Source organism: Tachyglossus aculeatus, unplaced genomic scaffold, assembly GCF_015852505.1.
Source record: "Tachyglossus aculeatus isolate mTacAcu1 unplaced genomic scaffold, mTacAcu1.pri scaffold_12_arrow_ctg1, whole genome shotgun sequence".
NCBI classification, from domain to species: domain Eukaryota; kingdom Metazoa; phylum Chordata; class Mammalia; order Monotremata; family Tachyglossidae; genus Tachyglossus; species Tachyglossus aculeatus.
The window spans coordinates 356,220-382,904 of NW_024044858.1; the positions used below are offsets into that span (position 1 = coordinate 356,220).

Sequence of the window (26,685 nt, forward strand, 5' to 3'; positions counted from 1 at the left end):
ATATGTTGCCAACTTGTACTTCCCAAGCACTTAGTACAGTGCTCTGCACACAGTAAGTATTCAATAAATATTATTGAATGAATGAATAGGATTTTTATCATGTGTTAAATGCTTTTAGTAATTTGAAGAGCCATCTGAAAATTTGCCATTGTCTTTAAGGCCTGTAGTTGGTTCTCTCTCTCTACCAGGCTGGGAAACAGCTTGTAGTAGTTGGGTGCTCTGCCACTAGAGCACGGGTTTGGGAGTCAGAAGTCTTGGGTTCTAATTCCTGCTCCGCCACTTATCAGCTGTGTGACTTTGGACAAATCACTTAACTTCTCTGTGCCTCAGTTACTCCATCTGTAAAATGGAGATTAAGACTGTGAGCCCCATGTGGGACAACCTGATTACCTTGTATCTGCCCCAGTGCTTAAAACAGTGCTTGGCACATAGTAAGTGCTTAACAAATACTATTATTATTATTATTACTATTATTATTGCTAGTATTATAGTATTAACAAATACTATTATTATTATTATCATTCATTCATTCATAATACTCATAATAGAGTATATTATCTCTATTAATAATAACAACAACAATAATAATAATTCCCCCTCCTCTCCAACTACCGCCCCCCCCCCACAGCTTGCAGGCTTAGTTCATTTCAAGCCTAGTGCCTAGTTCTTATCTGTAGTAATAATAATATAAATAGTATTTGTTAAGTTCTTTCTATGTGTCAAGCACTGTTCTAGGTGTGAGGTAGGTAGGTAGATGTTCGTAAGGTTGGACACAGTGCCTGTCCCACATGGGGCTCACAGTCCAAGTAGGAAGGAGAACAGGTATTGAATCCCCATTTTCCAGTTGAGTAAACTGAGACACAGAGAAGCTGTGACTTTCCCAAAGGGATACAGCGATCAGAAGAGTCAGGATTAGAACTCAGACCCTCTAATTCCCAGGCCCGTGCTTTTTCCATTAGGCCGTGTTGCTTCCCTATGGTCCATTACATGATAGACCTCGTTTATTATGTTACTTAAATGTTTGCTCTGTTCTGGCTCTGTCACTTGTCTGCTGTGTGACCTTGGGCAAGTCATTTCACTTCTCTATTCCTCAGTTACTTCATCTATAAAATGGGGATTGATACTGTGAGCCCTATGTGGGACAGGGACTGTGTCCAACCCATTTTGCTTGTAATAATAATAATAATGGTGGTATTTGTTAAGCGCTTACTATGTGCAAAGCTGTTCTAAGCGCTGGGGGAGATATAAGGTTATCAGGTTGTCCCACATGGGACTCACAGTCTTAGTCTCTATTTTACAGAGGAGGTAACTGAGACACAGAGAAGTTGCCCAAAGTTACAAAACTGACAAGTGGCAGAGCCGGGATTTGAATCCATGACCTCTGACTCCAAAGCCTGTGCTCTTTCCACTAAGCCATGCTGCTTCTCTTCATGCTGCTTGTATCCACCCCAGTGCTTAGTACAGTGCCTGGCACATAGTAAGTGCTTAACAAATACCATAATTGTTACTAGGCACTGTACTAAGCACTGGGGTAGCTACAAAGCTGATCAGGTTGGACTCAGTCCCTGTCCCACATTCATTCATTCGGTCCTATTTATAGAGCACTTACTGTGTGCAAGGCACTGTACTATGCACTTGGGAAAGTACGGTACAGCAATAAACAGTCACATTCCCTACCCACAACGGCCTTTCAGTCTGGAATGGGGGAGACAGACATCAGTACAAAAAAATAAAGATACAGATGTGTACTTCAGTGCTGTGGGGCTGGGACGGGGGAAGAGCAAACGGAGCAAGTCAGGGTAATGCAGAAGGGAGTGGGAGATGAGGAAAAGTGGGGCTTAGTCTGGGAAGGCCTCTTGGAGGAGATGTGCCTTCAATAGGGTTTTGAAAGGGGGGAAAGTAATTGATTTGAGGATTTGGCATTCCAGGCCAGAGGCAGGATGTGGGCTTGGGTCGGCAGTGAGACGGGTGAGATCGAGGCACAGTGAGAAGGTTAGCACCAGAGGAGAGAAGTGTGCGGGCTGGGTTGTAGAAGGAGAGAAGTGAGGTGAGGTAGGAGGGGGCAAGGTGGTGGAGTGTTTAAATTCAATGGTGAGGAGTTTTTGTTTGATGTGGAGGTAGATGGGCAACCACTGGAGTTTTCTGAGGAACTGGGTGACGTATCCTGAACGTTTTTGTAGAAAAATGATCCGGGCGGCAGAGTGAAGTATGAACTGGAGTGGGGAGAGACAGCAGGCTGAGAGGTCAGCAGGGAGGCTGATGCAGTAATCTAGGCAAGATAGGATGGGTGATTGTATATTAATGTGGTTGCAGTTTGGATGGAGAGGAAAGAGCGGATTTTAGCAATAAGACCTCTTCCCCATGCACCCTGAACTCCCTTCCCCCTTCACATCCTGCAGGCCACTGCCTGCCTCTTCCTCCAAGCTTTTCTGAATTCCTCCAGAAGACTTTCCCCACCCTGGATAGCTAGCTCAGTGAATTCTGTTGACTGACTGATCGGCTCTGGCTGAATCTTCCTCCTTGGGGGTTCTTACCTCAGCTCCCTGGGGGCCCCACAGGAGGTAGCACATTCTGCAGCGGGCCCCCACCAGAGCACTCCCTTCAAGGCCCTACTGAGAGCTCACCTCCTCCAGGAGGCCTTCCCAGACTGAGCCCCCTCCTTCCTCTCCCCCTCGTCCCCCCTCCATCCCCACCGTCTTACCGCCTTCCCTTCCCCACAGCACCTGTATATATGTATATATGTTTGTACATATTTATTACTCTATTTTACTTGTACATATCTATTCTATTTATTTTATTTTGTTAATATGTTTGGTTTTGTTCTCTGTCTCCCCCTTCTAGACTGTGAGCCCACTGTTGGGTAGGGACTGTCTCTATATGTTGCCAACTTGTACTTCCCAAGCGCTTAGTACAGTGCTGTGCACACAGTAAGCGCTCAATAAATACGATTGATTGATTGATTGATCCTCCAGCTCAACGTCCTCTTGCTGCGGAGAATCAGCATGGCCTAGTGGATAGAACACGGGCCTGGGAGAACCTGGGTTCTTATTCTGGCTCGGCCAGTTGTCTACTGTGTGACCTTGGGCAAGTCACTTCACATCTCGGTGCCTCTCAGTTCCTTCATCTTTAAAATGGGGATTAAGATTGTGATCCCTGTATGGGACATGGACTGGGTGCCACCTGATTACTTGGTAATAATAACGATAATGGCATTTTATCTAGACTGTGAGCCCCACTGTTGGGTAGGGACTGTCTCTGTATGTTGCCAACTTGTACTTCCCAAGCACTGTACGGTGTTCTGCACACAGTAAGCGCTCAATAAATATGATTGATTAAGCATTTACTGTGTGCAAGGCACTGTTCTAAGCACTGGGGAGGTTACAAGGTGATCAGGTTGTCCCACGGGGGGCTCACAGTCTTAATCCCCATTTTACAGATGAGGTAACTGAGGCACAGAGAAGCAAAGTAACTTGCCCAAAGTCACACAGCCGACAATTGGCGGAGCCGGGATTTGAACCCATGGCCTCTGACTCCAAAGCCCGTGCTCTTTCCACTGAGCCACGCTGCTTCTCCAGCGCTTTGAACAGTGTCTGGCACATAGTAAGCGTTTACCAAATACCATTTTAAAAAATACCTTTTGAGCCCTTCTGTTTTCAGAGTTCAGTCTTCTTTTAAGCTCCTTCCAGAAATACTCTTATTTTGAGGACCGAGGGCAGGGCCGAGAGGGCCTGAAGCATTGTTCTCTTCTTTGGACGTTTTGTTCCTTCTGGTTCTTTCTCACTGCTGCCTTCCATTGTTCTGAACTCTTGAATTGTCTGAATTGAAATATACTAGATGACGTTCTCTGTATTTGCCTTCCATCGAGATTGTTCCTGGGTACGGAGCAATGCCTTGTATAGCACTCTAAGAAAATTTACTACCATAACAATTTCCATAACAACATAACAATAATACTACATAACAATTTTAATAACTCCAGCGTTCCCTTTCAATAGGATGAAGTTGAAAGAAATTGATCGTACCGCTATGCAGGCATGGAGTCCTGCCCAGCATCATCCCATTTACCTGGCTACAGGTATGTAACTAAAGAAGAATTTCGAGGCATGAAAACAAAGTGAATTTGGACAGTGAATTATTTCCTTGTTTGTGGATTTAAAGAGTAACTCATAAAGTTTAGCTCAGCTTTGTAGGTCAATTCAAAAATCACTTTGGCCTGGTAATTATTACCAGTTTCACTTTGGGCTACAGATTTCTCGGTGCAGTTACCTCAAAGGGGTCTGCCACAACCATCTGCACCCATCCCAAACAATACCTAGTGGGTCATTTCTGGAGGCCCCATCCCTAAATTGCAGCAGATATAGCCTCCAGAGTCACTTTAGGAGTAACCCTGGAACCCTGTTAGCTTCCACTGGGTCCTAAAGCCCTTTTCTTCCCAACAGGCAGATTTTCACCCCAAATCCCTGAACCCCTGTCATGTCCACATCCCCTCATTCCCAAGCCCAGGTGTCTCCCTGAAGGCAAGGGTATCATTTGGGAACGAGTGTACTATCCCCCACTCACAGGGCTGGTTACAGGAAGCTTGTGGAGAACATGTTCCCTCCTTCAGTATCCCAGACCCATTATCTCCTCAGTATCTAGAGCTTCTCCCCCAGCCCCTACCGCAGGTAAGCACCAAGATCAGATAACGGTTAGTAGTCTTAGCAGTATTCTTAATCAGGTAAAAAACTGAATTCTGGTCCAAGCTGCTTTTTCCCTAGATATAATCCTTTCCCCCCCCGCCGGGTCCCTTTGTATATTTCTGTACGTGTCCCAGACCTCATGTTCCTGTGATCCATTCCCCCTCTTCTCTCAGAGCATCCAGGTTCGTCTCACCCTTTCCGAGGTCCTCGGATGCCGGGGTATATCTGTGCTGTTTCTCCCCGTCAGAGGCAGGAGCCTGAAACTTCGGCATATCCTAACCTTCTGAGATCACATCTCTGATCCCTCTCTGAACCCTCTGCCCTTCCAGGATTGTGTCTCTGAGCCTTCCCTTTGTCTTGCCCTTCCAGGAACATGGCTCCCAGCCTTTCCCATGTCCTGCTCTTACAAGGAACATGACTCCAAGCTTTCTCTTCCCTCAGAATGGCTGAGGGTCTCCTTCCCCAACTACCCATCTCCCCCCAGGTCGTTTCCAATACTTCCCTTTGATTGGCTCCTTTCCGACCTAATACCAAATAAAGTATTAATTAACTTCCCTTCGGAAGGGCCGCTTAGGAATATATCCCCTCAGTTCCCCTTCCCCGTCTTTTGTGGGTGTTAGAATGACCAATGCACTCTGCAATTGGGTCTTACCGGAGCTGGCATCACGGAGGAGTTAGAAATGGGTTTCCTGGTTCCCTCTGCCCAGTAGATCCTTAGTTTGACTCCAGCTCCACCAGTGCTACCAGTCCCATTCCCGACTGGCCTCATTGGACCTACCCAAGCAATGGCTGCTTGCCAGACGACCTCCCCACCCTGGCAATGTAATTTTTATGAAAATGGATCGATAATGACAGTTGAAAGAAGCAAGGCCTTTTTGTTTTGTTTCTGGATTTTCTATGTGTGTTTAATTTTAGTTGGATGTTCTCTACAGGTACATCTGCTCAGCAGTTGGATGCCACTTTTAGTACTAATGCTTCGCTGGAGATATTTGAATTAGACTTATCAGATCCATCGTTGGATATGAAGTCCTGTGCTATTCACTCCTCCTCCCACAGGTATGAAGTCCTACATTAAATTTATAGGCTACTCTGCTAGAACTTGACTTTTTCCTGGAGCTCATTATGCCAGAATTTGTGGATAATAATAATAATAATGATGCTGGTATTTGTTAAGCACTTACTATGTGAAAAGCACTGTTCTAAGCACTGGGGAGGTTACAAGGTGATCAGGTTGTCCCACTGGGGGCTCACAGTTTTAATCCCCATTTTCCAGATGAGGTAACTAAGGCCCAGAGAAGTTGTGACTTGCCCAAAGTCACACAGCTGACAGTTGGTGGAGCTGGGATTTGAACCCATGACCTCTGACTCCAAAGCCCGTGCTCTTTCCACTGAGCCATGCTGCTTCTCCAGTGGATGATTGGAAAGCCGAGAGAATGGGCCTGAGGATTATGGTATTTACCAGAAACAAGCCCTGTGCTTTGGCCACTAAGGAAACAACATTATTTCAAACCCCATTCTGTAACCTCAAATGCATTTAGAGTTTCAGTTCTTAGTAAGCAATCTAGTACAACTCATTTCCCTTTTTTTTCCCCCCAAAAAGGTATCACAAGCTGATTTGGGGGCCTCATAAAATGGATTCAGATGGAAATCTTTCAGGAGTTCTAATTGCAGGTGGTGAAAATGGCAATATCATTCTGTATGATCCTGCTAAAATCCTAGCTGGAGACGGTGAGGTTGTGATGGCCCAGAACGACAAGCACACTGGACCAGTGAGAGCTCTGGATGTGAATATTTTCCAGGTAGGACTTTTGGAATTGGTTTTCCAATTAAAGGAATATGTGTTCATTCTCCTGAATCAAGTGGTTGTATTTAATGTCTAATATTTGACATCTGCTTGGGAATTTAACACGCCCTTCCTGGTGTCTGGGCTCACAGATGTGCCTTTTACTTTATTTATCCTTCTAATTGGAGTAGCGGAATTTCTGAGTTACTATTTTCCACTTCCTCTAGAGCCTTATTAAAACAACAAAATTGATCTTACTGCTTGAATAGCCCTATATTTTTCCAGATGTTGCCTCCACCCCTTAGCTATCCTTCTCATTCCTGATTGTCAAAGCCTCTTTCTTCTTTTATTATCCCCTAGTATGTGATGGTCGCGGAAGTTAAATGGGTATTTTAGGGCACTAATGTATTTTTATTTTAAGAAAAGGAATCCAGATTAGTCAGTCAGTGGTATTTGAGAGCTTACTGTGCGCAGAGCACTGTACTAAGCGCTTGAGAGAGTACGGTATATTTAAAGCTTCAGAGGGTGGATATCTCCTTGAGCACAAATGTTAGGCTTGCAAAGAACTTTTGACCTGACCTTGTTGTTGCAAAATGAAACCATATGCCAGTTATTCTTGTTCTAATTATTAATTGACTTTTATTACAGACGAATCTTGTAGCCTCCGGTGCCAATGAGTCCGAAATCTACATTTGGGATTTAAACAATTTTGGGACCCCAATGACACCTGGAGCCAAGACACAGGTAGTTGGCTGGATTCTTTAAGCAAGATAAAGGCAGTAACCAACAATCTCTCAGATGTTTCAAGTTAATCCAAATAGGGAAGAAATGGAGATAGGGATAATGTGTTTAAAATCCTGATGTGTGCCTAGCATCAAAAATGCTGTAGATGTAGTTTGAAGAAAAATTTATTAGGAAAGGATTAGTCTTCTAAATAAAACAGTGTATTTGTTAAGCACTTACTGTATGCCTAGCACTGGGGTAGATCCAATATATGCAGCTGGGATATAATCACTGTCCCAGATGGGGTTCACAGTTTCTGGGGGAGGGAGAACAAGTATATAATAGCAGATTTCTAGATGAGGAAACTGAGGCACAGAGAACTGAAGTGGTAGAGCTGGGATTAGAACTCAGGGAAACTAGATGCTGCTGTAACTGGAGATTTACAAATCTTGATTAGGTTATGACCAGTTTCAAGATCTAATAAGCTGTTTTAAAAGGACCACTCTCCATGATTTTTCAACAAATTATAAAAAGATGTCACTACCAAAGGTAGTGTGAGCAAGAGCTTTGTTGTGTAGCAATGTGCAGTGTTGTGTGTCCAGATCAATCCTCCAACTATCTCTCCTTGACAATCTCAACTAAACTCCAATACACCCACAGTTTGCAATATTCCCTCCCTGGACCCTGATTTGACTGTAATTAAGGCGTCTTTATTCACTCAATCATATTTGAATGCTTATTATGTGCAGAACACTGTACTGAGTGCTTGGAAAGTACAGTTCAGCAACAGAGACTGTCCCTGGCCACACTGGGTTTACAGTCTAGAAAGGGGGAGACAGACATCAAACAAGTAAACAGGTGTCAATATAAGTAAACAGAATTATAGATATATACACATGTACATAAATGCTGTGGTGGGGGTGGGGGAAGAGCAAGGGGAGTGAGTCGAGGTGACATGGAAGGGAGGGGGAGCTGAGGAAAAGGGGGATTTAGTCTGGGAAGGCCTCTTGGAGGAGGTGAGCCTTCAGTAGGGCTTTGACGGGGGGGAAGAGTGATTGGCGGATTTGAGGAGGTAAGGTGTTTCAGGACAGAGGTAAGACGTGGGCCATGGGTCGACGGTGGGACAGGCAAGATTGAGGGACAGTGAGAAGGTTAGCACCAGAGAAGCAGAGTGTGCGGGCTGGGATATAGATGGAGAGAAGGGAGGTGAGGTGAGAAGGGACAAGGTGATGGAGAGCTTTGAAGCCAATAGTTCGGAGTTTTTGTTTGATACGGTGATTGATAGGCAACAACTGGAGATTTTTGAGAAGTTGGGGTGACATGCCCTGAATGTTTGTTTCTGTAGAAAGATAATCTGGGCAGCAGGGTGAAGTAGGGACTGAAGTGGGGAGAGGGAGGAGGTTGGGAGGTCAGAAAGGAGACTAATACCTGTCATGGCCCCTCACATCTGAACACTACATCTTCATAAGACTCCGAGGACAATTACTCAGGCCCATTGTGTTTCTGTTGTAGGCCCCAAGGGTCTTTCTGTTTGTATTTCATCCTTTCTGTTCAAGTGTTCAGGACCTGATGTTCCTAGGCAGATTGTACCTGTCCTTAACGTTTCTTCCAGGTTTATTCATTTACTGTCCTTAGGGTTTGTGACTCTGCCATATTTGCCAGCGTTAGTTGTCCTGACTAAACCTAGCAGGGGATATCACCTCTTTCAGGGCTTGAAACCATTCTTTTGTAATTGCCCAATTAACTGAGCATCTAGTACAAGCAGCTCTTCTACTAATCTCACTGGAAAAGTTCTTTTCTCCCATTGCCTAATTAATTTTCCCCTAACACTCCACTTATGGATCAGGAGGGGCCTATTAACTAATGCAGTCACTATAGGATTCCCCAATGTCTCAAGTGTCCAAATTCACATGCTATTTCAACCATAAAGTCAAATAAAACCAGATGTGACTAGTTTTTTCAAAATAAACAAACAACCCCTTGCTTATGCCAGTTCGGCTCAACGTAGGCTGATTGCTTCTTCTTTTGCTTTTCATTGTCAAGAGTGAAGTAAAATAAAAGAAAAGATTGCTTCTTGAGTACAGATTCCCACCTATATATTCTCCCAGTGCTTAGTACAGTACTCTGCACAAAGTACTTAAATACTGTTATTTTTACCACATATGGAGGGGCGTGAATTCATCTTGAATTAGATCAAATGACGTTCATCTGTTGGAACATCAGTGCCAATCTACTTGGACCTCCTATGTTTTCAGCTGTAGGTTGAATATAACATGCCAATTTCTACTTCCCAGTTGGCTTCCTGGAACGAAAGTGGTGCTACAATGAATACCACACGATGAGGGGAATACAGTTCTCTATTGACTTTGAAAATAGTCCTGTTGACTGGGAGATCTCTGTAACTTGATTAGATATGCTTTAGATACATGCGTTTTAAAGAGAGAAGGACCATGCAGCCTGTGACGTGGTGGTTGAAATGAGTTAAGCCTCTCACTTGCCTGAGGGTGACTTTTTTCAGAAGTTCACAAGCAATTTTCTAAGTTTCTGTTGTAAAGTGTAAAGGTAAAATACACCAGAAAAATGTCCATTTTTATCGATAAGGATGCAAGGATCAAATTTTAAATGATCTATTTTGAAATCAAGTCATCTTTCAAGTGACTTTCGTGCAGTGCTGCCAAATGACACTGTTTTTCAATGACATTCACAAGGGTACAATTTTGCTGTCAGCAGTATCTTCAAACTGAAGGACAACTCTACCATTTTCACTTAAGAAAAGAATGTGCATTAGAAAAGGGGTCGGTAATCTTTTCTAGCAGAAGCACCAAACAAGACGAAGCCTTTGGACCATTGGTGCCCAAATTAAACAGAGATTAATATGGCTTACTTAGTTGTGACTCTGTTTTAAATGACCTCGCACCCCCTTGGTGGTGGCTAGACCGGATTAACCTTCTCATTAAAAAAGAGCTAAGAGCCACCCTCTCTTAGGAGGCCCCTTACAACATTGAGTTATAATGCTATGGGTGGCTTAATGGAATGTCAGTGCACCACTCGACTGCTTCATATCAACAGCTGTTGATGCCAGCAGGAGAGGAGAGGGGAAGGAAGGGGCAGTGCAACTGGCTGGCACTAGCATAGAGGAGTTGGGTGGCCTAATGGAAAGAGTACAGGTCACAGGTCAGAATCAGAGAACCTGGGTTTAATTTTACCTCCGCCACTTGCCTCCTGTGTGACCCGTGGCAAGTCATTTTACTTCTCTGTGCCTCAGTTTCCTCATCTGTAAGATGGGGCCAACTTGTACTTCCCAAGCACTTTGTACAGTGCTCTGCATACAGTAAGCGCTCAATAAATACGATTGATGATGATGATGATGGGGATTCAATACCCGTTCTCCCTCCTACTTAGACTGGGAGCCCTGTTTGGGCAGGAACTGAATCTAATCTGAATAACTTATATGTGCTGCAGCATTTCGTTAGTACAATGCTTGGCACATAGTAAGCACTTAACAAATACCACAATTATATCCCTTCCCTCTCATCCCCATGCCTCAAGTATGTGAGGGGCAGTGCCCAGGCATCCCTGCCTGGGCAACAGCAGTGTGACCTCTCCTTTGCCATCTGGACCCATGAGCGGAGGACAGGAAATCCTCTTCCCCCAACACCTTCTTTCTCCTTCCCAGTGGAGGCAAGGCCTTTAGGGGCAGAAGGGTCCTGTTCTCAGCCCAGAGCAGAACATCGTCTCCTCCTCATCCCACAGCTGGCCGCGGCTTTCCTATGTCTGCTTGAGTGTAGGAATGGGGGCAAGGGCTTCCTGGGAAAGGTGTTAAAAGCCTGCTCCAGTCCACAACCCCTTGTTCCCCTTCTTCCCTTCTGGCTCCAGTGAGCTGCCGTGCTTTCAGGATGGGTGGGGATTCTTCTCTCCAGAGGGGCAGGAACCCGGCCCCCTTCCTCGGTGGATTAGGTTGAGGATTCCCCTTACCAAATGATGCAGAGGGGCAGTCTGAAATGACATGGGTTTGGCCCCATCCAGTACCTCCCTCTAGGCACTTAAATCCCCAGAGGCTCTCTGCGGTGACACCTCTGAGCTGGGGGCCTGAGACCTCCTAGCGATTGGTGACCTTGGGTAGGCTGTCTGTTGCTGACTCACCCCATCGCCCCCACCCTGCCCCTGTCAGTGATCCAGCTGTAGCCACGAGGAAAGAAGAGGGATTAAGGAGACTTTGTTCCTAATCCCAGCTCTGCCATTGACCTGCTGTGTGACTGTGGGCAACTCATTTACCCTCTCTGTTTCTCAGTTCTACCTTCTCTAAATTGCGGATAAAATACCTACTCGTAGATTGGGACCCCCAAGGGTCAGTTGCTTTGACAGGGCCTGGCTGATTATCTCGAATCAACTCAGAGTTTAGGAAGTGCTTAGTTAATCAGTCGGTCAGTGGTATTTATTAAACGCTTTATGTGCGGAGCACTGTACTAAGTGCGTGGGAGAGTACAGTACAATAAAGTTGGTAGACGCATCCCCTGTCCACAAGGAGCTAGCAGTTTAATAAATACCATAGTAAAAAAAAAAAAAAAACAAGTCTATAATCCAAACTGACCAATTATCTGAATCTGACTAAAGAAAAGGATCATTGGGAAAATAATGGGGAAGCTATCTTGTCTAGATAGCTAAAGGCAGTTTTGTTCTGTTATTAAAATTTGATTATCTGAACAAACTTCAGTCCCAGCTTATTTGTATGATTGACCTTTTTTTGGAAATGGTATTTATTAGGTGCTTAATATATATAAGTATATATATATATATATATATATATATATATATATATAAAATATATAAGTGCTTAATGATAGCTTTAATTCTATTTGTTCTGACGATTTTGACACCTGTCTAACATGTTTTGTTTTGTTGTCTGTCTCCCCCTGGGTAGGACCGTCTTTATATGTTGCTGACTTGTGCTTCCCAAGTGCTTAGTACAGTGCTCTGCGCACAGTAAGCGCTCAATAAATACTATTGAATGAATGAATAATGTGGGTCAGGCACTGTAATAAGTGCTGGGATAAATACAAGCTAATCAGGTTGGACACAGTTCATTTCTCAGATGGGTCTCACAGTCTTAATTCCCATTTTCCAGATGAGGTAACTGAGGCACAGAGAAGTTGTGACTTGCCCACTGTCACACAACAGACAAGTGGTGGAGCCAGGATTATAACCTAGGTTCCTCTGACTTCTAGGCCCAAACTCTTGTGACTAGGGCACACTTTCTAATACAACCTGTGAAATTTAAATTAGATCTTAAAGGGAAAAGTTAAGGTTGCTAGTAGGCAAGGATTAGATACATGAAGAAAGGAGCATGATGGGATATTAGTTGGGAAAAATTAGAACTATTAGATGTGCAGAGAGTGGTGAAGAGGTTGGGAACTTCCTTTTAACAACTTTTTCTGTTCTTTGTTTCATTTATAAAGTTCTTTCTATGTTTTTATCACCAATTTTCTCCCTGCTGCCCCTTAAATTCATTGTCAATTAATGGCATTTATTGAGTGCTTCCATGTACAGAGCACTGAACTAAGCATTTGAGAGGGTCTAATACAACGGAGTTAGTGGACATGTTTCCTGTTCACAAGGCACTTACAATCTAGAGGGGCAGACAGCATTAAACTAAATTACTCAACTGTACCTAAGTGCTTTGGGGCTGAGGGTGGTGTGAATATCATGTGCTTAGAAGGTATAGATCCAAGTGAGTAGGCAATGCAGAAGGGAGAAGGATTAAGGGAAAAGGCTTAATTGGGGAAGACCTCTTGGAGGAGATGTGATTTTAATAAAACTTTGAAGGTGGGGAGAGTGGTGGTCTGGCACATATAGACAAACGAGGGACTTTCAGTCTAATGGGAAGATGTGGAGAAGGGGTTGGCGGTGAGATAAATGAGACTAAGTAAGTTGGTTCTAGTGAAGTGTGTGGGCTGGGCTGCGATAGGAAATCAGCTAGGTAAGGCAGGAGGGAGGAATTGTGAATCCCTTGTAATTCAGCGACCGTAGCGGCACACAGTAAGCTCTCAGTGAACATGAATGAATGAATGACCTTTTCCGTGTGCCTTTTCCTAGTGCTTAGTCCCATGCTTTGCCCAAAGTAAGTGCTTAAGAAACACACTAAAAACAATGAAAATAGATGTCTAGGAGGGCTGCCGTCATTCGTTTCTTCCAAGTATCCTTTGTCACCCCTGACAGAGGCGAAGCACTAGGAGGGGTGGCTCATTAGGTTGACTTAGTAAGTCACTGTTTGTGTTCTTTGAGTGAATGCTTTTTATATTTGTTTTAGCCTCCAGAAGATATTAGCTGCATTGCATGGAACCGGCAAGTTCAACATATTTTAGCGTCAGCCAGTCCTAGTGGTCGTGCAACCGTATGGGACCTTAGAAAGAATGAACCCATCATCAAAGTTAGTGACCATAGTAATAGGGTGAGTATACTTTTAAGAATATATAAGTTTCTTTAAAAAGTTCATTGCCATCATTAAATACAAAACAGTATTGTTTCCATGGAAATATCAGATCAGTCCTTTCCCTTAGGACCTCTGCCAACTGAACCAAGATATTTAGTACAAAACTTTAAGGGAATAAAATTGACATGTTCTCTAGAAATTAATAGACTGTGGAATTTCTTATAAGTGTCTCTCATTTGAAAAATTCTCAAACATTTCTGGCCAGTTTTTTCCATGGACATACATGGGAATAGCTGAACTCTAAAAATGACTTTTTCCTTCTTAATATTTGTTAATAGTTTACCATTGCAATAATAGTTAATAGTTTTGCCATTGCAAGTGTTTTGTTTAGAAATCATTCATTCCATCACCTTGTTAACCAGATCTCTCTCTCTCTCTCTAGCTCTCTCTCTCTCTCCAAACTATCCATCCATAATAACCTATGGTATTTATTGAGCACTTACTGAGTGCAAAGCACTGTTTTCATTCTCTCTTTTTCCCCATACCACTAGTTTGAGAGCAGACGAACATCTCTCTGCTTTATCAGCTGTTTGGTCATGAACCCAGTTTACTGATACCTGCAAGTACTTGAGGCTGTAATTTACAGGATGGAGTCAGGACTCTTGACTCTCTTCAACAAAGGGATAGTACGTGCCACCTGGAGCTAATAGGGTCCCCATAAACACAGACACCCACCAAGGCCAGACCATAGGGGCCCAGACCTCAAGCCATGCCTGGCTTAAGTTTGCTACCTGCCTTCGCAGCTAAGAGCCTTGCCCCTTTCAGGGTTGGAAGACCAATGTATGATAGGAATAACAATAATATTCATTATTAGTATGGTATATGTTAAGTGCTCACTGTGTGTCAAGCACCGGCCCTGAGGTAGGTAACTAAGTTGGACAAATTCATTCATTCATTCATTTATTGAGTGCTTATTGTGTACAGAGCACTATACTAAGCACTTGGGAGGGTACAATATAACAGTAGACAGACTCATTCCCTGCCCATAACTAGCTTACAGTCTAGAGGAGTCCATGTCCCTCATGAGTGGCTCATAATCTTAACTAGGAGGGAGTAAGAGAAGGCATGCCCACCAGAGTTTTGGGATTCTGGTAACTGTTTGCTGTTTTTAAAGGGGAGAGAGGAAAATTTGTCTTTCTGCAGCAGTATTGCCAACCAGTACTTTATTTTGGTGTTTCAAATGTTTTATGTTAAATTGTTGTTGTATTGTACTGTCCTGAGCAATTAGTACAGTACTCTGCGCACTCTAAGTGCTCAGTAAATACAATTGAGGACTCTTTGTGTCAGGGACTTTTTATTTTAAATGTTATTTGATAACTGTTTACTATGTGCCAGGCACTGTACTAAGTGCTGTTTTTCTGTGTATTTTCCCCAACTCTCAATATTGCATTTCATTCATTGTAGATCAGTAAATATGTGATGATGATGATGTGTCTTGACAATCACTTAGAAAAATAAAGGAGAAGCAGAACCAACTAAGTTCACTTTCTTGTCTGTTATCTGATTTGCATTGGGCCTTCCATAATTCCTTTTGGGTCTGTCAAATTTTTGTTTTCGTAATTGTCATAGTTAATAAAATCTATCTGGCCCTTAACTTAAACTCTGTTCAGGCAGATAATAATAATAATAATAACGATGGTTTTTGTTAAACGCTTACTATGTGCCAAGCACTGTTCTAAGCGTGGGGGAGGGGGGGAGAAAATACAAGCTAATCAGGTTGGACACGGTCCTTGTCCCACTTTACAGATGAGGTAACTGAGGCACAGAGAAGTTTTAAGCCTGGGGGAGATGGGGGGAGAAGATACAAGCTAATCAGGTTGGACACAGTCCTTGTCCCATTTTACAGATAAGGTAACTGAGGCACAGAGAAGGTAAGTGAACATGTGAAGAGATCTCCTGCCTCCTCAGTATCTTAACCCCTCCATCTACACCTCTGACTCCATTCCTTCACACCTTATAAATCACTTGCTCCCTCCCCTCTCTCCTTTCTGACTGCCATCTTCAACTGCTCACGATCAAATGGCTCATTCCCCACTGCATTTAAATAGACCCACGTATTCCCTAACCTAAAAAAGTTAAGCCCAAAGTCACACAGCTGACAAGTGGCAGAGCCGAGATTAGAGCCTGGATCCTCTGACTCGCAGGCTCATCCTCTTTCCATTAGGCCACGCTGCTTCTTATAGGATTTCGAGTAATGCTTAATTTAGGGTATTGATATTCTGCATCAGTTTAAAGTTTAGCAGTGTCTAATCTTGGTTTTTGAGATGGGGGCTCTGTTTTGGAGTGAAGATGGTGACACTCACCCAACAGAGCTAAAAACTGACCATGGATGCCAGTTATTCCAGGGTCTTTAGAGAGCAGGGAGAAGGGAGTCTTCCAGAAAGGAAATATTTCTCTTGTGATTTGAAATGACCAAACCATCTACATATGTTACAGAGTACATTTTGTGGAGTGCTGCTAGAAATTGAGGCATCGAGTCAACATCATACATCTGTAATTCATCCTCACCTGCTATAACTCTGCCCTCTCCTAAGATCAGCAACAATATTTCTCTACTCTTTTTGACAGTCAGATCCATTGTCTATGCTAGCTGTTTCAGATTTTTAATTCCCTCCCTAAACCCCAGTCTTCACTTTCCCCTCTCTTGTCCCTAATGACCTTGCCATGTATTTCATCAATGAAATTGAAGCCACCAGACATGAACTCCCTAAAATTTCCTCTGCAACTCTACAATCCTACTGTCCTCTTGTCCCCTCATTGACTCTCCTGTCCTTCCTAGCAACATCTGAAGAGATCTCCTGCCTCCTCAGTATCTTAACCTCTCCACCTGCACCTCTGACTCTATTCCTTCACACCTTATAAAACACTTGCTCCCTTCCTTCTCTCCTTTCTGACCGCCATCATCAACTACTCATTATCCAGTGGCTCCTTCCCCACTGCATTTAAATATTCCCACATATTCCCTAACCTAAAAAAACAAACCAAACTCTCTCTTGACCTCACTATACCCTAAAGTTTGGCCCCATCTTCCTCCCACCATTCGTTTCTAAACTACTTGAGTGAGTTGTTCACATCCGCTGCCCCCTCTTTCTCTCCAGTTCTCTTCCTGACTCCCTGCAACCTGGCTTCCACCCCTTCCACTCAAGCAGCTTATGGGCCAAGATCGTGTCTGCCTACTCTATTTTCGTATTCTCTGAAGCACTTAGTATAGTGCTCTGCCTAAAGTAAGGGCTAAATAAATACCATTGATTGAGTGATTGATTGATTGATTGGTTGGTCCATCCACACCTTAAACTTGACATGTCCTAAACAGAACTCAGACTTACCACACAAGCCCTCTTCTCCTCCCTGACTCCCTAACACTGTAGACACCACCACCAACCTCACTGTCTCACAAACCCGTAACCTTGGCAATACCCATGACTCATCTTTCCCATTTAACCCACATATGCTGCCTGTCACCAAATTCTGTTAATTTTTCCTTCACAGCATCTCTCAAATCTGCCCCTTCTTCATCCAAACTGGTACTATGCTGGCCCAAGCACTTGTCATATTCTGTCTCATCGACAGCATCAATCTCCTTTGTGACCTCTTTGCCTCCAACTTCTGCTCCCAGGCCAGATGCCCAGATAATTTTTCTAAAAATATGTTCTGCGCATATCTACAAGAGGAAAGTATGACGTGGGTGCAGAGGAAACAGAAGGTTACTCTCCAACCCGCTGAGTTTAGAGTTGGTAGAGTTTTTCCAAAAAGCTGATTTTATTTTAAGTCAAAGAACCATAGTCTCAACATAATCTCTTTGATCTCATAGCAGGCAAGTCCATTTTATTCGTTGTACAAATTATCCATTTCCTTGGTGCCCACTGCAAGTTGAGCATGGGCCCAAAGCACTAAGTGCTTAATTTAAAAAAATTGAATTCTATCCCTTTCCATCTCCTTCCTTTACCTTCAACACACACTGCCTTTCCAGTTTAAAAATAGGTCAAGCAGGGCTGGAGATGGGAGGGTTTGTGCTGAGCTGGGGACACTTGAGGACACCAAGGAGACAAGATTGACCAGGCCACCACCATCCAACAGAACCTGAAACAGGTCCTGCAGGGATGCAATTGGTTGTAAGCTAGAGGCTCTTCATTTTTCATGTTCATACAAAGAAGCAGTCACCTAGCTTCACTTTGATTTTGGTGAGTTTGAGATAATGGCTAAATTGTAATAAATATCTGCAGATGCATTGTTCAGGACTGGCGTGGCACCCTGATGTTGCCACTCAGATGGTTCTTGCCTCTGAAGACGACAGGCTGCCCGTGATCCAGATGTGGGACCTTCGTTTTGCTTCTTCTCCTCTTCGTGTCCTGGAGAATCATGCAAGGTATTTGTCCTCTCCCCTTAGGGCTGCAGCTACCTGCTTTGTTTTGTCTGCTCTGAGTCTCAGAGTTCTTTTATTCTTAAAGGGATCCCTTAAAGTATATAGCAGTTCTCTTGCCTCTCTCCCCCTGCATTTTTTACCCCTCCCTTTCTAGAAGAAGATTGGATCAGTAATAGCTCCCTCTGAGGAAGAATTCAGGAAAGAGGGGAAAAGACTGTAGACTCTTTGGTTCAGAAACAAGTTAGAAAATCATTCAAGCTTTTGTGTGCAAAGACTTGCTTTGGCAAATTAAGTATCATTCTTCTTGTCCTGTGCCTCTTCATTCAGGGGCATTTTGGCTATTGCTTGGAGCATGGCAGATCCTGAGCTGCTGCTAAGCTGCGGAAAAGATGCTAAAATTCTCTGCTGCAACCCAAACACAGGAGAGGTGAGTGTACAAATTACTTTTAATCCTGTTTTATATCACCTTTATCACCATCGATTATTTGAAACTCTGTGAAAGTCTTTCTCACTGAAAGTGAAATGAAAAAATTGGCCATTCATGGCAGAGTCTATCACAGACTGTATTAGTGTGTCTTAGAATATTGTTTTCTTGAAGACAGGGCTTAAAAGTTTAAGTACTCATCTCTAGGTTTCTGTAAACCTATACAGCATCTGAGAGCGGATTACCACATAAACACAATTGTGACAGTGTGGTTTTAACAGACACCCTCTCTACCTCAGTCTCCTCGGTTATTTAGGGTAAAGGGAAGCACTCGGCCCAGTCACCCGGCACAGGGTGAGGATTAATTCAGTTTTAAAAATCAATCAATCCATAAACGTTCATCTTCTCAGAGGTCAGTGACATATATATGATCGTATTTTGGTCGGTGGTAACATTATTTTTTGTTGAACTATTTTCTGTCTAGATGCTGTATGAGCTCCCTACACATACACAGTGGTGTTTCGACATTCAGTGGTGCCCCAGAAACCCAGCTGTCCTCTCGGCTGCTTCCTTTGATGGACATATTAGCATTTATTCCATTATGGGAGGGAGCACAGATGGCTTACGGCAGAAACATGCTGACAAGGTATTAGAAAAATAATGAATTTCCAAAGTTGTGATGGGGATAATCAAGTTTTTTCCCTTCACCTAGAGGGAAAGGAGATTGTGTTTTATCGTGACCCGCCCCCCTCTCCAGTCCATACTTTGCTCGCTGCCCAGCTACAAAAACGTTCAGGATATTTCACCCTGCTCCTCAAAAAACTCCAATGGTTGCTTCTCCACCTCCATATCAAACAAAGACTCCTCACCATTGGCTTTATAGCACTCAATCACCTTGCCCCCTCCTACTTCACCTCTCTTCTCTCCTTCTACAATCCAGCCCACACACTTTGCTCTTTTAGTGCTAACCTTCTCACGGTGCCTGGCTCTCACCTGTTTTGCCCATGTCCTGCCTCTGGCCTGGAATACCCTCCCACCTCAAATCCATCAGACAATTACCCTTCGCAGTAACCCCCCCCAATCAAAGCCTTATTGAAGGCACATCTCCAAGAAGCCTTCCCAGACTAAGCCCCACTTTTCTTCATCTCCCACTCCCTTCTGTCGCCTTGACTTGCTCCCTTTGCTCTTCCCCACCTCCCAGCCCTACAGCACTTATGTACATGTATGTACTTTTATTTACTTGTATTTACTTGTATTTACTCTCCCCTCCCTTTGGACTCATTGTGGACAAGGAACATCACTGTTTATCACTGTATTGTACTTTCCCAAGTGCTTTAGTACAGTGTTCAGCACACAGTAAGCACTCAAATACAGTTGAAAAAATGAATCAGCTAAGAATGCTAATTTGGGTCTTCAGCTCATGGCAGTGGGGAGATGGGAACCACCACTCCCTTTAGATTGGAACTGGGGGAACAAAACCATTAGTTTTGACCCCAGTATTTTTGGGGCTGCCTGACCTGCCTTCCCATCTCTTGCTGTGACAGGGTCGAGCCCTGTTTGCAGGTCTGCGCTTTCCTCCTGGGCCAGTCCTGTATCTGTGGTTTTTTTTTTATGGTATTAAGTCCTTACTGTGTGTCAGGCACTGTTCTAAGTGCTGGAGTAGATATAAGGTAATAATAATTATAATGATAGTATTTGTTAAGCGCTTACTATGTGTTGAGCACTGTTCTAGGCACTGGGGTAGATACAAGCTAAACAGGTTGGACTCAGTCCCTGTCCCACGTGGGGCTCACAGTCTTAATCCCATTTTACAGTTGAGGTAACTGAAGCACAAAGAAGTTGTATAGTGGATAGGGCACGGGCCTGGGAATCAGAAGGTCATGGATTCTAATCTGGGCTCTGCCACTTGTCTGCTGTGTGACCTTAGGCAAGTCACTTTACTTCTCTGGGCCTCAGTTACCTCATCTGTAAAATGGGGATTGAGACTGTGAGCCCCATGTGGGACAGGGACTGTGTCCAACCCCATTTGCTTGTACCCACCTGAGCGCTTAGTACGGTGCCTGGCATCAAGTAAGTGCTTAACAAATACCATTATTCCAGCACTTAGAACAGTGCCTGGCACATAGTAAGCGCCTAACAAATACCATAATTATTAAGTTAAGTGACTTGCCTTGGGTTACACCGCAGACAAGTGGAGGAGCCGGGAGTAGAACCCAGGTCCTTCCGACTCCCCAGCTTATTCTTTATTCACTAGGCCACACTGCTTCTTCCAGCCGTACACAAGTACTCCTCCTTGGCCCTATGTGTGTTTTTGCTTATCTGTCTCCCTTACTGTATGCTCAGCTCGCTCTCATTTTCCCCCGGCCCTGCCCCAAGTTTGCCTCACCGTTGAAATGAAAAGCTACTTCCCCAGTTCTCATAGACTAATAATAATAATGATGATGGTATCTGTTACGCGCTTTCAATGTGCCAAGCACTGTTCTAAGACTAGAGCAGAACTGGCCAAATTGCAGCTTTCAAGCCACTACTTCCTTAGTTGTGCAGCTCGTGCACATGTACTTTATTATTTGCTACGGTGGCATCAAGGCTGCTGCTGCATCCATTTCAGAAGCAGTGACCCTGTCCTGGCTGTGCCTTGCTTGCTACCACCCCTACCCCTAGGAATGCCTGCTTCCCACCCTCCCCACTTCCAGACAAGGGAGTGTTTTTGACTCGCAGCTCACCACCCTATTATGTTTTGGGTTTATGCACCTTCAGTTCATGAGGCGTGGCCAAAGTAGGGCTAGAGTTTGTGAAATATCTCACGCATTTGCAGTAAGTTGCAGAAATGGTGTGCTCACGTGTCTTGTTTTTTTCAGCTTTCATCATCTTTTGGAAGTCTCGATCCCTTTGGCACAGGACAGCCCCTTCCCCCACTGCAGCTTCCACAGCCGACAACCTCACCGAGCACCCTTCTGCCATTGAAGAAACCTCCCAAATGGATCCGCAGGCCTCTTGGAGCTTCCTTTTCAGTAAGTGGACTCGACTCAAGTGGCTTTGACTTGGGGAGTACTTGGTCCTGCCTGGACTTTTCACAGTGCACTGTTGCCTGAGGGTGAGTTATGCAAAGATGGCATGGGTCTTTGTCAGTCCTTCCTTTATTGACATGACAGTGCCAAAGTAGCATCTGCTCTGCCATTGCTTTTATGAAGTGGATGAGAAGCCATGGGAAGGAACACAAAGTCATTGGAAGGGTCTAGAGATGTGGGGGGCAAGGCCACTTGAAATCTCTGAGGGTCCGCAGGCCACAACCTGGAGATTGATTTCTTTGGTATGTGGATCAGGGTACTGGCTTGGTTTGTGATCGGAAAAAGACGGGGCAGAATGAGTTTTCCTCCTCAGAAACAACAGGACTAGGCAGGAGCCTGTATTCTGGCCCAAATCAGTGGAAGATCAGAAGGAGGGAGAAGGAAGGAGAGGCTGGATGCAAGGGGAAGTGAGAACTTGGTTTCTCTCCAGGAACTGGGTGAATGGAACCCAATAATATCTAGTAATAGTAATAATTAGTATTGTGGACTTTGTTAAACATGTACTATATATATCAAACAATGTGCTAAGAGCCGGGGTAAGTACAAAAACAATTGGACTGGACAGAGTTCTTGTCCTACATTGGACTTGCAGTCTAATGGGGCGGTAGAACAGTAATCCCCATTTGACAGATGAGGAAACTGAGAGATTGAGAAGTTACGTTAGTTTTCCAAGATCACAAAGCAAGCAAGTGGCAAATTAGAACCCATGTCCTCTGACTCCTGAGCCTGTGTTCCTTCTACTAGGCCACAATGCTTCTCAGGCAGAAAAAAGGATTCTAGGCTGTTTTTTCCTTCTGTATCCCTGCTCTTCTGGCTACCTCTTTGCTTCATGGCCTAGAGGAAAGAGCACATGTTTTCTAATCCTGGCTCTACCACTTGCCTTCTGTGTGACCTTTGGCAAGTCATTTAACCTCTCTGTGTTTCAGTTTTCTCCTCTGTAAAAAAGGGTTTCAGTACACATTTTTCCTGTGAGCCCCGTTTGGGATGGGGATTGGGTCTGACTTGAATATCTTCTGCCTGTCCCAGTGCTCAGTACAGTGCTTGGAACATAGTATGCTCTTAGCAGATATCACAATTATTATATCATTATTATTATAATCCTAACCCTCACCCTCTTAGTAAAGATGATTCAGAAACTATCAGGCAGACATTTTCAGCCAGTCAAAATGTGGAACTTCTTGCTTTTCCTTTCAATCATTGCCAGGCCTGTAGTGTTCCTTGTAGCTAATTTTGTGGGCTACTCTATCAGGGGAAGATGCAGTGGATTTTCCGGAAGTTGCCAAAGTGCATTGGCCCTAAGATAGCTTGTTGAAACTGGATCTGCGTGCATTTGTATTGGGATCGTTTTCCTGGCCGTCTTCAGGAAGTATATGTTGTCAGATTCTGTGTTTTCCTGCCAATTGAACTTTGTGTTTTACTTTCTAGTTTGGAGGCAAGTTGGTTACATTTGAGAACCTCAAAATGCAGCAGCATCAGGGAGTTGAGCAGCAACAGCAGCACCACGTCTACATCAGTCAAGTTGTCACAGAAAAGGAGTTCCTCAGTCGTTCAGATCAACTGCAACAAGCTGTTCAGACCTTAGGGTTTGTCAGTTACTGTCAGAAAAAAATTGAAAGTTCCCCAACAGATTTTGAGAAAAACGTGTGGTCTTTTTTGAAGGTAAGGCCTACAATTTAAAAACCCTATGGGTTTTTCAAAAAATTTTTAATGGTAGTTAAATGGTAGTTTAATGGTAGTTAGTGAGTACTTACTATGTGCCAGGCACCGTACTAAGTGCTGGGGTAGGTATAAGCTAATCAGATTGGACACAATCCTTGTCCCACGTGTTGCTTATAGCATAAATGCCCATTTTACAGAAGAGGTAACTGAAGCACAAAGAAGTTAAGTGACTTGCCCAAGGTCTCCCAGCAGAGAAGTGGCAGAGCTGGGATTAGAAGCCAGGTCCTTCTGACTCCCTGGCTGCTAAAGCCACTAGGCTATGCTGGTTGTCAGTGTTTTTATCCTCTCTGAAATATTTGGGCAATTGAGAACTCAGAAGTTATATTCTATAACTATAATATAATAGAATATGCTAACTTCTGAATAGAGAAGCAGCGTGGCTCAGTGGAAAGAGCCTAGGCTGGGGAATCAGAGGTCGTGGGTTCTAATCCCGGCTCTGCCACTTGTCCGCTGTGTGACCTTGGGCAAGTCACTTCACTTCTGTGCCTCAGTTACCTCATCTGGAAAATAGGGATGAAGACTGAGCCCCACGGGGGACAACCTGATCACCTTGTATCTCCCCCCCAGCGCTTAGAACAGTGCTTCACACATAGTAAGCACTTACCAAGTGCCATTATTATTATTATTCTGCTGCCTCTTTAAATATGCCAAGAGACTGTTCAGCAAGCATTGTTTAAAAAACATCTTTACTAATAAGTTTTGTAAACCTGTGGAGAGCTTAGAAATATGATACTTTGCAGGAGGTTTGGGGGCAAGCAATTTCTAAATTTTATTGAGGCGTGCAAGGAACAAATAAAATCTTAGGACTTAAAAACAACCTTGAATCTTAGTAATATTTATAAAGCACACTGTGCACAACACTGTCTAAAAAAGCTGGGGTAATTATATGCGAGTCAACTCAGATACTATCCTTGGTTCCAAAAGAGCTAACAGTATAAATAGGGGGAAGATAAATCCATATACAATAAGGGATACAATCTAAAGAATAACAAAAACAAGTAAAAATTTAACTTTAAAAAAAATTTTTTTTAAGTGTCTAGTCTTTGGATTGGAAGCTGTATTTGTTTACTCTTTTGTTCTTTCCCCAGTTCTGAGTAAATGCCGTGCACAAAGGAAGCACTCAGTAAATCCTATTGAATGAATGATTGATAAAATGCACGTTAAACCCCTTGGAAGGAGCATTTTTCAGGTCCCCTTGCTATTTCAGGCAAAAAGACGTGTCACAGTCTTTCCAAAGTTCTCACTCTTGTTCAGCAGTTTCTGCAGCAGGTAGGGCTCATTAGCCACTGTGTCCCATAGCTGCACAGGAGACAACCCTGGCATTCAAGTTTCCCCTTCCTCCAGAACCTGGAAGTTGCAATTTTTCGATTTTTTCAGAGTCCTTAGTCTCTTTGAATTCCTATGCCAGAATATGGGTGTCACTATCAATCACTCAATCAGTCTTTGGTATTTATTAAGTGCTTACTGTGTGCAGAACACTGTATTAAGTACTTGGGAACGTATAATACAGCAGAGTTGGAAGGGTCTAGTGGGGATTGTTCTAATATCTATTACTTGACTGTGACCCTTTTTTGTACCTACTGTTTTCTTGTTGTCTCAGATTTATTCCAGCTGGTTGTGGTCTGTGATGGCAGAATAGTTTTCCCATTGGACTTCCCCTTCCCAAAATCTGCTTCTGATAGGCTGCTTGTCTCTCAGGCTTTGCCTTTGTGACACTTTCTCAGCCAGAGAGCGAAATTTTTGATAGGCTGCTTGTCTCTCAGGCTTTGCCTTTGTGACACTTTCTCAGCCAGAGAGCGAAGTTTTGACTCCTAAAAACTAACCAAAACAAACTTTATGTAGTTGAATCAAATGTGAGGAAACAAAAACAATTGTAAGGATGTCATTTTTAATTTGGGGCTTGGTTTTTGTGTTTCAAAAGGTGAATTTTGAAGATGATTGCCGCCACAAATACCTTGAACTTCTGGGATACAGAAAAGATGACCTAGGACAGAAGGTAAGGGGGGGGGGAGAGAGAGAGAGAGAGAGAGATTTAAAAAATTGCAAAAGTACAGACCATTTCAGAACCAAGTTCTGAACACCATTTTCTTAAAAGTTTCCAGGAACCTTAGTTGAATTGGAAGGGACTAGCATTCTGGGTCCCATTGTTTCACTGTTGTAGTTGCCATGTCTAAGCTATTTATAAAGCTACATGGCACTTCATCCACTGAGGTGGGTTTTTTTGCTGTTACTTGCTTTTAATGGTGTTTTTTAAGTGCTTACTATGTGCCAGGCAACATACTAAGCAATGGGGTAGATACTACAACTACAACCACACACTTTGCTCCTCAAATGCCAACCTATTCACTGTACCTTGGTCTCATCTAACTTACCGCTGACCTCTCGCCCACGTCCTGCCTCTGTTCATTCGCTCCTCTCTCTGGTACAGGTGCTCGGGAAGGGTAACTAGGAATATTAAGCAATATTTCATTTGTAAAATGGCAAACTGCTGTTGTCACATCATCAGAGTGAGAATTCAATATAAAGCGTTAAATTAAATGAGTGCCTTAATAAAGGCATATCAAGTATTTCAGACTACTGAGGCTCCCAGAGACACCCGAGGGTACAGAAAGTGGTAGCTATAAATTAGGGAGTTGCCTAGATTTCCAAAGGCTGGGCTCCTGTTCCATAACGGAATCACAGAATTGTGAAGCAACATTGCCTAGTGGAAAGAGCATGGGTTTGGGAGTCAGAGGACTGCATTCTATTCCCAGATCCACCACTTGTCTGTTGGGGGACTTTGGACTTAACTTCACTTAACCTCTCTGTGCCTCAGTTTCCTCATCTGTTAAATAGGGATGATTTCCTGTTTCCATCCCAGTTATCTTGTATCAGTCAGTCTTATTTATTGAGCTCTTAAAAAGGTCAGCAGGGAGGCTAAAACAGTAATCACGGTGGGATAGGATAACTGCCAGGATATCATGTCTCTTCATATCCGGCAGAAAATATTCTCCCCATCGTCAAAGCCTTATTCAATGCACAGCTCCTCTAAGAAGCTTTCCCAGACTAAGCACTATTTCCTCTTTTCCCACTACTTTCTGCATCGCCATGATTTGCTCTTATGATTTATCCCTGCCTGTTACCTGCATATATGTAATTTATTTGTATAAATTCATTCACTCAATTGTATTGAGCGCTTACTATGTGCAGAGCACTGTATTAAGCACTTGGGAAGTACAGGTCGGCAGCATATAGAGACGGTCTCTACCCAACAACGGGCTCACAGTCTAGAAGGGGGAGACAGACAACAAAACAAAACGTAGACAGGTGTCAAAATCATCAGAACAAATAGAATTAAAGCTAAATGCAGATCATTAACAAAATAAATAGAATAGTAAATATGTACAAGTAAAATAAATAGAGTAATAAACGTTCACCTCCCCCTCTAAACTGCTTG

At 43.5% G+C, this 26,685-nt stretch overlaps 1 protein-coding gene across 11 annotated transcripts in view; it reads left to right on the plus strand.

Moving 5' to 3' along the window:
- Positions 1–26,685, plus strand: part of SEC31A (SEC31 homolog A, COPII coat complex component) — a 100,457-nt gene that overhangs the window by 16,512 nt on the left and 57,260 nt on the right. For all 11 annotated transcript variants that reach the window (XM_038742509.1, XM_038742510.1, XM_038742512.1 and 8 more), the window contains exons 2-12: positions 3,996–4,075; positions 5,612–5,735; positions 6,280–6,478; positions 7,111–7,206; positions 13,493–13,633; positions 17,899–18,041; positions 18,366–18,465; positions 18,947–19,108; positions 21,321–21,473; positions 22,956–23,189; positions 25,171–25,245. In XM_038742509.1, the coding sequence (XP_038598437.1) occupies positions 3,997–4,075; positions 5,612–5,735; positions 6,280–6,478; positions 7,111–7,206; positions 13,493–13,633; positions 17,899–18,041; positions 18,366–18,465; positions 18,947–19,108; positions 21,321–21,473; positions 22,956–23,189; positions 25,171–25,245 (1,506 nt within the window). In that variant the 5' untranslated portion in view covers position 3,996. The remainder of the gene's footprint in view (positions 1–3,995; positions 4,076–5,611; positions 5,736–6,279; positions 6,479–7,110; positions 7,207–13,492; positions 13,634–17,898; positions 18,042–18,365; positions 18,466–18,946; positions 19,109–21,320; positions 21,474–22,955; positions 23,190–25,170; positions 25,246–26,685) is intronic.